A 14923-nucleotide genomic window follows, 5' to 3' on the forward strand; every position below is an offset into this window, starting at 1 on the left:
CTGCTTCGGACATCATTGTTCTGCTTTTCAGCCAAACTCACCTATTTGGTATTTCCTGAACTCAACATTCCATCATTCCTCCATTTTTGGAATGCATGCCCTCCTCACCTGGGACTCTTTAGTATCCTTAGCTTCCTTCAAAACTCAGCTCAGGTGATTCTTGGTGTGAAAAGCCTTTCCTGAAATCCCAGTTGTTAGCACTCTCCCTCTTCTTATTATCATATAATTTCCTAACCTGTTTACATATTGTTTTTCTCCAGTAAAATGTAAGCCCTTTGAGGGCAGGGACTGTTTGCCGTTTTGCCTTTTTTATTCCCAGCAGCCAGTATTGTATCTTCTATATGGAACTTAATAGATGCCTGTTGAATTGAATTTGAGTTTTGCGGACCATTTGGGCTGAGCACACCTGACCCCATGTCTCCTTTCCTCCTTCTAGCCCTCTGGAGAGCAGTCATGTCGACCCTGTTGGATATCAAAAGCAGCGTGCTGAGGCAGGTCCAGAGAAGCCAGTCTTTTCGAAGGAGAGCTGATGAGGCAGCTGGAGCAGCAGCAGGACCCAGCTCCTCCCTGCAAGAAGGTGGGCCTGAGACAAGCGGGGCCAGGTGAGTCCCACAGAGGCACATGCCTGACCTGCCTAGGTGGAACAGATCTTCTTCCAATCAGCCCTCAACTGGGTGGGAGGAGGGTGGGGATGTTACAGTTTCTTGTCTAACAGTATTAATCTTACAAGCTTCAACTGGCAAAAGCCATTAACACCCCCAATACTTTCAGGACTAAGCTTGATTCCTTCCCTTCACGTCCCCCAAACCGTTGCAGTTTTCTGAATGATGCTCTCTGAATCTCACATCATCCCCTAGTCCCAAGCCAAATGAGGGTCCAGCAAGACTTGACAATTTACATAGAGAGTGGTCTATGGGTACATATGCAGATGACAATAAGAGGGGTTTAGAGGGTTTAGCATTTATCCTAAGCAAGAGGGAAGTGCCAGGAGGAGTCCTATTTGATTTCAGTTAAAATTTATTAAGTGCCAATTATTATGGAGAAGGCACCATGCTAGGCACTGGTGATGTAATGATAGATACATTGTAGGTCTTGTTCTCAAGCTGCTTACCATCTAACAGGGGGTGAAGGAGCATCAACACAAAGATTAACCAATTAATCAACAAGCATTTATTAGACACCTGCTGTGTGCCAAGGGCAGCTAAGTGGCACAGTGGATAGAATGCCAGGCCTGGAGTCAAGAAGACCCAGATTCACATCTGGCTTCAGATACTTACTAGCTGTGTGACCCTGGGTAAGTCACTTCACCCTGCTTGCCTCAGTTTCTTCATCTATAAAATAAGCTGGAGAAGGATATGGTAAACCACACCAGTATCCTTGCCACAAAAACCCCAAATGGGGTCACAGAGAGTTGGACATGACTGAAATCACTAAAAAAAACAAATGTGCTAGGCACTATACCAGCCTGGAGCTACAGAGACAAAAATGAAATTGTTCCTGCCCTCAAGAGCCTACATTCTGTCATTAAAAAAAAATACAAAATTATGATAACAGTAGAGAGTGAGAAGTAGAGGTCTAGGTAAAATATTCAAGAAACAGGAGGAAGGAGAGTGTATTTAATCTGGTTGAAGTGGAATTGAACTAAATGGCCTTGGAGGTCCCTTCTGACTCCAGATCTGCGATCCAAAGTGCAGAATTTCGATATGTTTATGAAAGATATTGAATGCCAAAGTGAGGGAGGAGTTCATATTTTATTTGCTAGGCAGATTTTGTTGTTTAATCATTTCAGTTGTGTCTAACTCTCAGTGACACCATTTGGAGTTTTCTTGGCAAAAATACTGTGGTTTACCATATCCTTCTCCAGCTTATTTTATAGATGAGAAAACTGAGGCAAACAGGGTAAAGTGACTTGCCCAGGGTCATATAGCTAGTCAGTGAAGATGAGTCTTCCTGATTCCAAGCCCAGTGCTCTGTGCACTATGGTGCCACCTATAGCCAATAAAAGTTTGTGAGGTGTGACATGATCAACACTGTCTTAGGAACATGAGTCACCCAGCTGCATGTAGGGTAAACTGGAGAAGGGAATGACTTGAAGGCAAGAAAATCAGCTTAGAGTCTAGTCCTATCTGGTCCCTCTTAATTTAATTGGCCAATAAGATTGATAAGTAGGAAACCTACTAACTAGGAAGCCCTCAGTCTACTCCCCAACTAGGGAAAGGTCCTTCCATCACTATATAAGTCCGTCATCTTGATTTTTTAGTGAACTTCCCGTTTAGTCTCCAAACCAAAATAATTTTGTTTTCCCAGAATTCTTTGGCAGGATAGCTGGCCTTTAGACCTCATCTGATCATTCTGATGTGGCTTCTTCATAGGGTTCTAAGGGATGAATCCTAGCCAATAGAAACAGGACACTTTTACCAGGCTCCACCCTTATCTTATGTTCTGCCTAAATGTCCTTCAACAAGCTACACCCTGGACCCACCCAGCGGAGGCGTCACAGAGTCCTGTGGGACATTTGCTCGAATTGAAAGTTGCCAAAGATTAGAAATATTCCCTCCCAGGGGGCTGTACAGGAAGCAGTTCTGTTCGGTCTCCTTGCTTTCCTAGATGCACTTGTCTAGGTGACAACTATATCCATTCTTCTCCTTCACAGACTTAGATTTATCAAATATCATGGATTTAGAACTAGAAGGGATCTTTAAAAAGGCCATTGAATCCAATCCCCCTCTTTTTAATAGGAGAAAAACGAGGCAAAAGAGATTCAGTGATTTGCCCAGAGTCATACATCTAGTGAATCTGAGGCAGAGTTTGAACTCACATCTCCTGATCTCCAGGTCCAGGATTCTATCTACCAATGCACCTAGTGCTACCCATTGCTGATGAGTGTTAATGGAGAGAGCACTTTAGCATTTGCAAACTGCCTTCCATATGGTATCTCAATTCATCCTCATGGTAATCCTGTGAGGAAGGTGCTATTATTATCCCCATTTTACAAGTGAGGAAACAGAGGCATGGCAGGGTTAAATTACATGGTCAGGATCACATAGTAAATATCCCAGGCAGAATTCAAACTCAAGTCTTCCTGCCTCCAAATCTAGGGTTCTCTCTGCTACCCCATGCTGTATCCATGCCTGCCTACTAAGTAGTGCCATGGATGGAGTGTTGGAAGACTTTAATCTTGCCTCTTATGTTTCCTGGTGTACTTACTAGTGACACCTACTAGCTTTGTGACTATCGACAAGTCACTTAACTCTGTTTGCCTCAGTCTCCTCACTTGTAAAATAATGATAATAATTCCACTTACCTCATAGGGTTGTTTTGAGGATCAAATCCAATAAGATTGTGAATATAAGGAGCTTTGGAAACCTTAAAATTATATATAAATGTTGTTAGGTTTATTATTTCGGGTATGCACTGGAAGCCTTGATAGTTGTGCCTATCCTAGACCCATTTCCTTAGAGGACCTCAGTTTCCTCCTCATCCCTCAGATTCCCTGACAATCCCCCTCATCTGCAGTAGGAGGGATGACCCTGAGGAGAAGGCTCAGTTTGTCTGATTCTGCCTTTGACAGCAACAACTGTTCCGTGGCAGATTAGTGAAGCTGACCTGTCCTTTTTAAAAGGAAGATAAAACGTCAGATCTGTAATGTTCTGGGGCCTTGGCATCTCTTTCTTCTGGGGAGCTATTTTTATGCCTGCCAAGGTGTCTAAGCACACAGTGTGCCTAGGTTGAGAGTCTACCTCACAAGAGTTGTAAAGCCTATCACTTCTACAATATGAAGAAACAGGAATCATATTCCTTCACTCTCTGGTCCTCAGTTTTCTTCTCTACAGAAATGGAGAAGTTGGTCTGGATTCCCTCTGAGGCTCCTTCCACTGCAGACGGATGTAGGATTGTACTAAGTCCTCTCCTCTGGACTATATCTTCCTTATTATAGAAAGATGGGAATTAATGCCATCTCTGGGAACATCCAAAGACCAAGCCTCTTCCCTCTCTAAGCTCATCCACTGCAAATTCCAAAATCTTTCACTAAAAGGAAGTTCTCCCTTACATTTACCCTAAATCTCTCCTGCTAGTCTTTCTGAAGTACAAAAAAAAATTTTTCCCACATAATCAAGCATTTATTTTCTCTCTCCAACCTGCCCTCCCCATCATAGAAAAAGAAAATGAAAACCCTCATAACAAATATACATAGTCAAACAAAGCAAGTTCCTAAATTGGAAATGAAACATCTCATTCTTCATCTTTTTTCCTTCACACGTCTGAAGGTGTTATGACTTCTGTCTTTTGGGATTGTACTGTGATTGCATTGATCACAATTTCCAAGTCTTTCAAAGTTTGTTTTCCTTTACAATGCTGTTGTCACTGTATACATTATCCTCCTGGGTTCTGCCTACTTCCCCATGCGTCAGTTCACACAAGTTATCCCAGGTTTCCCCAAACTGTCCCTTTCATCCTTTCTTCTAACAGATTAGTATTCCATTACCCTCATAGGTCATAATCTCATCCATCCATTCCCCAATAGAAGGGAACCCCCTTAGCTTTCAGTTTTTTGCTATAGGAAAGGGGCTGCTATAGTTTCAAGCCCATTTTCCCTTTGATTCTTCCTCAGGCAGACTAAACAATTGTTCACAATCTTCCTCTATGAAGAGTTTTCATAGCCTTGAGGCCCTGTCTCTCTTCTTCTTCTCCCCACCCCCCACCTCCACCTCCCGCCTCTACTCTTCAGGCAGAAATCATTTTTGTTCCTTTCACCTTTTCCCATTTCTTCTTTTGTGTCTGGGGAGCACAAAAGAGTCTGGCTGACCTCTCACAGCTACTCATTGATGAGAGATGTTCAAGTCTTCCTGAAATCCAATCAGGGAATTCAAATCAGCTCTGTTTCCTAAGAAGCCCACTTCAAAAGGTTTGACTATTGTTGAGAAGAGCCCATTAGAAAAGAGGGGTTGAGGTCACACATTTTCTTTTCCCCTCTCTCCTCCCTCTGCATGTCCTATTTTCTTTACTGACTTTTAATTTTTTTCCATAAACAGAAGAAAGGGGGTGGGAGGCATGGTCTGGCTGCATGAGGAGGTCACTGAACTGGCACTGAGCTCCTCTCCCATCCTCTTCCCAGAGTCCTCTTTTCTCCTTTATGCTTGCCCCACCCCAAGCCCCATTCCTCTCCATAAGTACCCTTCCTTTCATTCAGTTGGAGGACTGAGGCCTCAGCAGGAGAAGCTGCTTACATTTTTAGATACCTAGTCTGAAAGCTAGCTTGTCCTGCCTAATGTCTCCTTACCCCAGCATGGCAGGGCAGGACACTGTGTCTGTGCCCAGGTGAGATATAGTGGAGGTGGCAGTTTGCTAGGGACTTATTCTAGCAGCCTGCCTTGCTGATTGAGCCCCATCCACCTGGGACCTCTGGCCTTTCCTCATTTTATTGAGTGATGGTCACAGATAAACTGAATAATGAATGCAAAGGGGTCAAGGCACCTAAATCCACCCCCTGGTCTGGTTGCTGGTTCCTGTGTGACTCTGGACAAGCTGTACTACTCTGGGACTCAACCTATTCATCTAGAAATGAGGTGGGCAAGATGGGAGTGAAGGGTCCATGCAAATCCAGATAAAAGTAAGAGGGATGAATGAAAACAGCAGGACAGCCTCAAAGACTGGAAAGGCTGTTTACTCCTAGAAAGAGCACTTTGTAAGACATATTGTAATGTAATGGGTAGAGCACTGATTTTGGAGTCAGGAGATCTGAATTCAAATCCCACAGACTCTGGACAAGTTAATTGAATTGTGGGCCAACAGCAGCTCCTTCTCTTCCTTCCTTAAATCCCCTCTGTGATCCTATCAAGTTCTAAATATTATGAGACTGTGATCTTCCAGAAGGCAAACACTCAGGCTGCTGGATCTGAGGTTGGAGCTGGGGACCACTTGGTCCTTGCATCAGTGATAGAGCTGAAGAGGGTAGAATGACCCAACCAAGATAGTTGATAAAAATCGTGTATATATTTCCTTTTTTCTCCATTATGCCATGGCATCCCTCACAGCAGCTTTGAGAGGCAGTCAGGGCTCATGAGGAAATGGAGGCCCATCTCCCAGGCAGTGTGGCATCATGGAAAGTTAGGTCTGGAGTAGAAAAGCATGGGACTGAATCCTGGTTCTTCTGTTTTCTGTCTGTGTGACCCTGGACAAGTCATCTAACTTCTTGGAGCTTCAGTTCTCTAAAACTGTAAAATGGGGGTAGTAAAAATTTTGCTACCTTCTTCACAGGATGTTGTCAGAAAAGAGCTTTGTAAACTTCAAAGTACCATTGAAATGTGTAGCTATTGTTGAAATGGTTATTCTCAGGATTATTATCGTTGGAGGCTGGTGACTGGGACTGGGGACAGGTATGCACCTGCTGGGATTTGTTGATTCAGACTCCAGACCTATGGTCTGTGAGGCAGATTCAGTGGCTCACCCTGAAACTCCCTACCTCTGTCATCCTCCAGGGAGGAAGGAGATGATGGTGACTTCTTTTCGAAGATGAAATTGATTCTGAAGAAGAAAGAAACCAGACAGCGTTTGGGGCGGCTGGAGGTGAGAAGGGCAGTTGGGTCAAAGGGTTCGGGAACTCCAGTGGCTGTCTCCCCTGCTGCCCTCTAGTTCCCCAAAGCTGTTTCCCTGTGGGGAGCTGGCGCCAGGAGACCTCACAGCCTGTACTAGGCAGGAGAAGGTAGATACTTGGTCACTTTCTAAACAACTCAAAGGCTTTCTGTTGGTTCTGTGAAGTCAATCCGACAACACAGGGCTGAACAGCGCCAGAGATTTCCAGTGGTGGGAGCCTGGGGAACCATAATCCAAATGTAACCCATGTGTTCACTTCTGACATTACAGGTCCTCTAATGAAGGAGTTCTTAGCTTAAGGTCCCCAAACAATTTTTTTTTTTTGGTGACTAATTGGTTTCCTTTAAAATCCTATGTATTTTGTTTTATGCATTTAAAAACCTATTCTGAGGTCCATAGGCATATCAGACATAAGAGGTTAAGAATTCCTGTTCCAGTGTAACTTGGCTGTCGAAAGTAACCCCATATGCCAGGGGGTGGCCACTTAGAGTCTGGGGAGGCACCTGATTTCTGTTCTAGAGGGGAGGTTAGATGAAGGGAAATCCTTTTCCCCCACTAACACCTTTCTACCTTCAGCCCTCTCTCCCCATTTTGGAAGCAACAATTGGAAAAAGAGGTTAGTAGTGCAAGTGGCAAGAAGGCAGTACACTAACCCCACTCCCCATGTACTGAGTGAACTGAGGCACTAGGGATTGAGAAGGCTCCTTTCCCCTTCCCCACCCAAGCTTTCCCATCCTCCTCTTGGGAGGAACCCATGCTTCATTAATTCCCATCTTCCCCGCAGGGTGTCTTACACAGCAGTGCCCCTCCTCCTAGGGAGCCCCTGGGCCTTGGCCATGCTGCTGAAAGCCTGATGCCAACCAAGAAGGAGGTAATGGAGAGAGCATATCATGTTCCTATTCCTTAGCTCTTCCTTGGACACACTGGAGTGTGGGGAAGAGGGCCGGGTCTGCTCCCCTCAGCAAAGGGGTTCTACCTTTGAGAGGTTGGGGTGCTTTCGTCTTCTGGCCTTCTTGGGGGCCTTTAGTCTTCTGGGCTGCGTGTCTAGCATTCCCAGCCTAGGTGCATCCTTCTCTCTGGGGCACTGAGGATAAGAGACCATAAGATGTCTCATCCCACCTGGCCTCACCTCTATCCCCACATCCGTAACAGATGGAAATGCTCTTTGAGGAAGCCCTGTACACTGTATGCTACCGATCGGGGGTGGTATCCCCAGAGCATGTAGCCAATGAAGATGAACTCTTTGACTATCTTCAGAAGGTAAGTGGGGAGGAGGGATCTCCTGGATACCACCTTCCCTCCAATCCTGACCCAGGGAACCTCTGGAAAAAGGGAAAGCCCTTGAGGGAGGGCCTTCCTTAAATGTTGATCCCATTTCCCCACCCCTAAAGGGTGACTGCCGAAAAGTGAGTCTACCCTGGTCCTCAGGGTAACCTCCACTGAGCAGCAGGTCAGAGGGGCTCTACCTTGGGGAGGAGGTTGGTGGCTTTGTCTGCCCTTTGGTGAGTTTCCTTAGATTTTATTTGTCCTTGGATTTAGCCAGCATTTAAGCCCCATTTAGGATGCCTGTCCCAGAGGCTCCTCCAGGGAGGACAGGAGCTAGTGGTTTATAAGTACCCTGCCTGGAGATTGGCATTAGTTCTTGCCCATCAAAATAGACTGATAAACAGCCAAGATACCAGGTCAGCATGGGGGGGAGGGAGAGAGGAGGGCTACAAAGAGAGGGAAGGAAAAATGTAAGGAAAGAGAGAGACAGAGAGACAGGGGGAGAGAGAAAGAAAGAGAGAGAGAGAGAGAGAGAAGAGGGGGAGGAGGAGAGAGAGGGAAAGAGAGAGAGAGAGAGAGAGAGAGAGAGAGAGAGAGAGAGAGAGAAGAGTGGGAGGAGGAGAGAGAGGGAAAGAGAGAGAGAGAGAAGAGAAGAGTGGGAGGAGGAGAGAGAGGGAAAGAGAGGGAGAGAGAGAGAAGACTGGGAGGAGGAGAGAGAGGGAAAGAGAGAGAGAGAGAAGAGAAGAGTGGGAGAAGGAGAGAGAGAGAAAGAGAGGGAGAAAGGGATGGAGGGGGAAAAAGAGAGAGAGAAAGGAGGGTGGTCCAAGTCATCTGTCTCTGGAATCTAGTCACCTGTCCCATTTTTCCTCATGTCTGCTGTGTTTACTGTTTACTAGGAGATGGTACAAACATCTATAGTTACTGGTCCTTAAGTATGTCTCGCTGCCCAACCCTAACCTTCCCAGTGCTCTCCCAAAGGTCACTCCCAGTGCCCTGCCAAGTATGGACAAAAGACCTGTTTTCTGGACCTCTTTTCCCAAGGCAGTGGACAGGGAACGCAAGGGGGAAATGTGGTGGTCCATTTTCTCCTGAGTCCTTATGTGCCCAGCTCGGTCCAGGCTCAGGCCTCTCTCACCTACCCCCACAGACACAATGCTTTTTTGTGGTCCCATTGTCTATGTCTGTCTGTGTTGAGCTTGGGAGTCTTGTTGTAAATGTGTATTTTTTTTTAAACTGTCTGCTGTCTTCTTTTGCTGTTTTCTGTTTGAACTCTTGCTCTACAGCGGGATCTGTCAGGGTAAGTAAAGTCCTTCTCTCCCCTTCCCTATCCAAGTGCTTAAGGTGTGTGAGAATAGAGGACTCAGCCCCTGCAACTGGTTACCCAGGCCCTGGGGAACCTGCTCCAAGAAGGTGTTCATCCTTCCCCTAAATCGGCAGGAGCAGCCTCCAAGGAGCCTAGACACATATCCCCATCTCCATCCCAATTTCCCTGCTTGTTTCAGAAATTGGACCCAAAGGTCCCTTGGAAGATGGATGGGACAGTCTGGAGTTGAGGCTAACCAGTTCATGCCAAAAGTTTCCTTCCCACTTTATGCTATAGAGTCATAAGAGCTGGAAGGGACTTTAGACATCATATAGACTCAGCCCCTCCATTGGTCAGGTGAAAAAACCGAGACCTAGGGTGGAAAAGTGACTTGCCCAGGAACACAAAGCATAGTGTCAGAGTTAGGATTAGAACTCACGTCCGAGGGTCCCTAGTTCAGTGCTATTTTTTTCTCACTGCACCACAAATGCCTTACTTGCTGACTGGAGGAAGTCATTTTGGGGGGACCTAAAGTGCTGTTCACCTTCTTTGCCCAGTTATAGAGGCTATAGAAAGATCAATCACACAAGCACCTGGTAAACACCTATTATGTTCAGGCATTAGGCCAAGTGGTGGGTCTACAAATACAAAAGCACGACAGCCTCTGTCCTCAGGGAGCTTATATTTTATCAGGGGAGGCTTTCTACACATATCACATACAGGAGGATGTTAGCCAAATAAATATAAGGGGATTTTGTTGTTGGAAATTCAGTGGAATCAGGGGATACATTTTTGGCAGGGATGGGGAACCACATGTGGTCCTCTAGGTCCTCAAAGTGTGGCCCTTTGACTAAATCCAAACTTCACAGAATTAATCCCCTTAATAAAAGGATTTGTTCTGTAAAACCTGGACTCAATCCAAAGACCTCACCCAAGGACCTAGAAGGCCACATGGATAAAGAAAGGCTTCATGCAGAAGGTGCCATTTAATTACTTCTTCCAGGTGACAGTTATCTATTAAGTATACATTTGTGCTAAGTGCTAGGGATTCAAAGGCAAAAGGAAAATACTCTCTGCCCTCAGGAAGCTTACATTCCATCTGTAGAGGCTATGGCACATAGACAGGAGGCAGACACAGACAGAACAGTTACTAGGTAACTTTTTTTCCCAATTGAACAAGTATTTAGTTTTCTCTCCCTTCTACCTCTCCCGTCCCCACTGGGGGGAAAAATAACCTTGATACAAGGTAACCTTGTGGGGGAAAGGGGTAGAGGAACTAGGAAAGGCCTCGTACAGAAGGTGGCTGAGTCTTGCAGGAAATTGGAATTCTAAAAAGTGGAATTGAAAAGGGAGACTGAATTCCTAGTATAAAACAGGGGGTAGAGTGTGTGTACACAGCAAGGTGGCTAGTTTGAGTGGGATGTTGGGTACAGGGAAGGGAGTAATGTGTGGAAGCTAAGAAGGAGTAATGGGGTGAAGAACTTGGAATGCCTCTAGTGAGGGAGGCATTAGTGTTTGATCCTGAAGGTGATAACAGAGCCATTGGAGTTTACTGAGTAGAGGGGTGACCTGGCTAAACTGTTTTAGGACCTTCACTTTGGTGACTCTCTATAGGAATGTTTGGAGTAGGGGGAGCCTTGAGACAAGAAGCTCTGTTAGGAGGCTGTCCTGGTGAGAGGTGATGAGGGGTGGCTGTACCAGGGTGGTGTCTGTGAGTGGAGAAAAGCAAATAGATGTCAGAGAAGTGGAAATGACAAGATCGGGCAACTGATTGGATGCATGGAGTGAGGTAGGGCAAGGAGGTAAGAATGGGAGATACCAAGGTTGTGAACCTGGGTGATTGGATGATTAGAGGTACCCCTGATAGGAGAAAAAAAAAGTAGAGGTATTGGTTTTGGGAAAGGAAAGATCATGAGTTCTAATTTGCTTATGATATATAATGCAAATAGACTGATGGGTAACATGGGACTGAAGCTCAGGAGATAAACTAGGTCTGGATATATAGATAGGAGTTATTTGCATAGAAGTGACAACTGATCCCACAGAAGCTGATGAGATCACCATGGGATAGAAAAGAGAAAAGGACCTAGGACAGAGTCTAGTAATTTGCTTACAATTCGAGGCATCACCTGGATAATGATCTAACAAAGGAGAATGAGAAGGAGCAGTCAGATAAGTGAGAGGAAGACCAAAAGAGGTAAGCAGTGCCATGAAAAACCCCAAGCCAAGAGAGTATCCAGAAGGAGAGAATGATCAATAGTGTTAAATGGAGAGATGGAGATGGGTGAGGACTGGGGAAAGGCCGTTAGATTGGGCAACTAAGAAATCATTGGTAATTTGGAGAAGGCAGTTTCAGTTGAATGATGGAGTCAGAAGCCAGATGGCCAAAGGTTCAGAAGAGAGTGAAAGGAGTGTAGTGTAGGAGTTTGGCCAGAAAAAGAAGAGAGATCTAGAATACTTACCCAAGATTACTGAGGTAATTAACTGGGATGAGAATTCAAGTGCCTGGATTTGGGCCCAAAAATCTCTACATCCCACAATCTACCCACTTGAACTGATTCTCCACCTGAGACCCCCCCTGGGAAAAAACTCAGAATTCTTTAGGTAGAGTGAGTTCTAGAAGAGAGTGTGAACCTAGTTCCCCATCCATAGAGACCCTCAGTTACCTCCCTAGTCAAAGCCAGTTGGTGATTAGGATTTGGGAGGCACAGTTGGAAGGGGGGGGAGGGGATAAAGAGTCCTTGGAAATTAAAAGTGGCATGTCTATAAAATTCCTCCCTTCTGGGGGAATCTCCCTTTGGAGCCTGAGGTTTGGTTATGGTATTTCTTCTGAAGCCCCATACCATGAAGGGGAAGGGCAAGTTGAGGAGCCTAGCCTTTGAGCCTATCCTTCGGTATAGCTCAGGAGGGATAGGCAATCTGTTGCTGGTGCTCGGGGGCTCTGGCAAGGCAAGGCATGCCTGTTTTCTGGGTTTGGGAATTGAGTACCCCAGGAGGTTGTCTTTGTCACTCACCTCCATGACTGTAGCCTCTAGGATTGTTACAGACTCCCCAGGTGGGAACTGACTCTGGGGCACCATCTGGGTTATCTCCCTGCCTTCGGGTAGGTCAGGACACATACCAGTCCAGGAGCCCTCCTTTTCCAAATCTAAATTCATTCATTTATTTTCAAAAGTTATGTTATTTGTCAAACATCAGTGATACTTCTGGAGTTTGAGACTGTGTGGTGTTGTGTAAAGGGCTGGATTTGAAGTACAGGAGGGAGTCATTGTATAAACACACTCAATTCTGTTCTAGTGATGCGACAGATGTGGATATAGAGATGATGTGGGCTAAGAAAAGCTGGGTGCGATTCCTGGCTCTGGCATTTCCCCTGCTATGTGACCTCATGCAAATCACTTTACCTTTCTGGGCCTTGGTTTCTTCATCTGTAAAATGGAGATAATAATACTTGCAGTACCTACCTCACAGGGTTGTTGTGAGGAAAGTGCTTTGCGTACCTTAAGGTGCCATGAAAGTGTGAGCTGGTATTATTATTACTAAGCATGGAAGTCCTGAAACCTGAGCAGTCCCTTTGCACCCCCTGTTCAGAATCTTGCAGAAATGCCAATATTGAGGTTGTTGGAAAGAGCCGGGGAAGTGAGGGGGTTAATCCTCCTCTCTGGGCCAAGGGGCTGAGCATGCTTGTGAAGTCAGTCCTCTGCCCTTTCCCCAGGATATGGGGCTGTGTTTGGCCTCACAGTTTGTGGGCCTGAATGAGGCATTAGGTCCTCATTTACCCTCCCCCATATCTCAAAAGGGAGGGAGGGAGGAAACCAGATTCATGGAGAGATGAATCTGACACGCAGTGGCCTATTGGTCTGATACCCCAATGGCCCCTTGGAACCCTGTGTGCCATACCCATTACCTGAGGTAGGCTAGTGAGCCCTTCCATTCTCTGCCTTGCATGCCCAGGTGTTTGGTATGAGCTCTTCTGAGCTGGAGGCAGCCCTGCATCGTGTGAAGGAAGCCAAGGTAACAGGGGACCATTGGGTAGGGGAGGATATTGTGAGATCCCATCCCCATTATTCTTGTATCCCATTCATTTTTTCAACTTTTTTTTTCTTTTTGGAGGGGGGAAGGCAGGGCAATTGGGGTTAAGTGACTTGCCCAAGGTCACACAGCTAGTAAGTATGAAGTGTCTGAGTCCAGATTTGAACTCCATGCTCTATTAGCTGTGCCACCTAGCTGCCCCATTTTTTCAATGTTTTTGACCTCTAGTTCTTGCTCTCCATTCTGCCACCCACAATCTCCCCCTTTTCCCCTGCTCCCTGCCCCAAACTTAGCTCCTTTTCCCATTTGGTGTCCTGTAGTCCCTTTTGTCTAGAAGGACCCATGAGGATCAGCCAAGGGTTGATAGCAGGATGGAAGGTAGAGGAAGCTTTGGTAATCTCCTGCTAATATTGGCCTCCCACTCTCCCTCTCAACACTGGAACTTCCAAACCCTCCCAGGAGCTCCCACTAGCTAAAATGTCACAGCATCTTTTCTAAGCTAGCCAGATTTTCACTGTGGGCAGGCACTGGAGGTACCTTCTCTAGGGTACCTAAGCCCAGTCTGAGGGCTTATGGACTCCCCTCTCACTGGGCCCTTTCTACTCTCTCAGCCTCCAGCATATTCTTTGAAAGTCACAGTTGTGAGGGCCAAGAACCTCCTGGCCAAGGATGCCAACGGTGAGTGAGTTCTGTGCTTCAGATCTCAACCCTCTAGTCTGATCACTGGATCCCTGGATTTCTTCCTTCTTGTATACTTTGTATTTCTGCTGGGGAGAGAAAGAGAAACAGTCCTGCCTGGCCTTGAAGTTACAAAGTCCCTCCTCTGATCAGGGGGAGTTGGGTTTGAGTGGGGGTGCTAATCATAGCCATGTTTCCCCTGACTTGCTGGTGAGGCCAGGAGCCAAGCCCCTAATGGGATCAGATCTAGTTAATTTCTAGTTCTAAGAAACTGCTACCTTGTTCTCAGACAAAGGCGACTGAAGTGGGACTGGTAGATAGTCACCTAGTAACTGGAATGGTGGGGTTTGGTGGGAAAGAATCCTACCCAGGGTGACTAGATGGGATGACCTCTAGAGGGTAGTCACCAAAGCTGGGGAGACTGGCTTCTTTGTTTCCCAATTCCCATGGATGCAAGTGTGGAGGGGGAAATTAGGAGCAAAAAGCAGGACTGTGTTGTAAGAATTAGGGGCAGACCTAGGTCCTGTCATGGGTTTCTGGCCATGGCCTTTGCTTGTTAGGTTGGGGGGTGTTTTCCTTCCTGATGATTCCTGTTTTTATGCCTAAAGGTAGTTTGAAATCTTCCAGCAGACGTTAAGGACCATTGGGCTGACCTGAGGCCTGAGTGCAGGGCTTAAGATGGGTAGTGGGCAGTGGATAACTGTGCTTCCTCTACCCAGGATTCAGTGACCCATACTGCATGCTGGGCATCCTGATCGGTCAGAGCCCCCGAGAGCAGGGGGAAAAGAAAGAGCGGAAATTCAGCTTTCGAAAGCGAAAAGAGAAGGTAGAGAAACGCAACAGTGCTCGAGATGTGCTCCCAGCCAAGTACATCCAGGTCACCGAAGTCAAGAACAGCACCCTGAATCCTGTCTGGAATGAACACTTCCTATTGTAAGGACAGCTGCGGGATGCGGTGCAGCTCAGCCCCTGTGGCCAGAAACAGGGCCCTGACCTTGGATCCGGGGTAGCCTTAGGACTATTCATCCAGCCATGCAAAGAGCATGGATG

The 14923-nt window shown here is 46.3% G+C and overlaps 1 protein-coding gene across 1 annotated transcript in view; it reads left to right on the forward strand.

The window, feature by feature from the left end:
• Nucleotides 1-446: 446 nt before the first annotated feature.
• BAIAP3 (BAI1 associated protein 3) overlaps nt 447-14923 on the forward strand; it is a 33597-nt gene continuing 19120 nt past the window's right edge. Inside the window, exons 1-7 of the mRNA XM_069108792.1 lie at nt 447-602; nt 6480-6567; nt 7379-7465; nt 7747-7854; nt 13118-13177; nt 13807-13873; nt 14593-14806. Coding sequence (XP_068964893.1) covers nt 454-602; nt 6480-6567; nt 7379-7465; nt 7747-7854; nt 13118-13177; nt 13807-13873; nt 14593-14806 — 773 coding nt within the window. The 5' untranslated portion in view covers nt 447-453. The remainder of the gene's footprint in view (nt 603-6479; nt 6568-7378; nt 7466-7746; nt 7855-13117; nt 13178-13806; nt 13874-14592; nt 14807-14923) is intronic.

The sequence above is a fragment of the Petaurus breviceps genome, unplaced genomic scaffold (genome assembly GCF_028583685.1).
Source record: "Petaurus breviceps papuanus isolate PSGF00001 unplaced genomic scaffold, PetGlider_PUasm1.0 138, whole genome shotgun sequence".
Taxonomy (NCBI): Eukaryota; Metazoa; Chordata; class Mammalia; order Diprotodontia; family Petauridae; genus Petaurus; species Petaurus breviceps.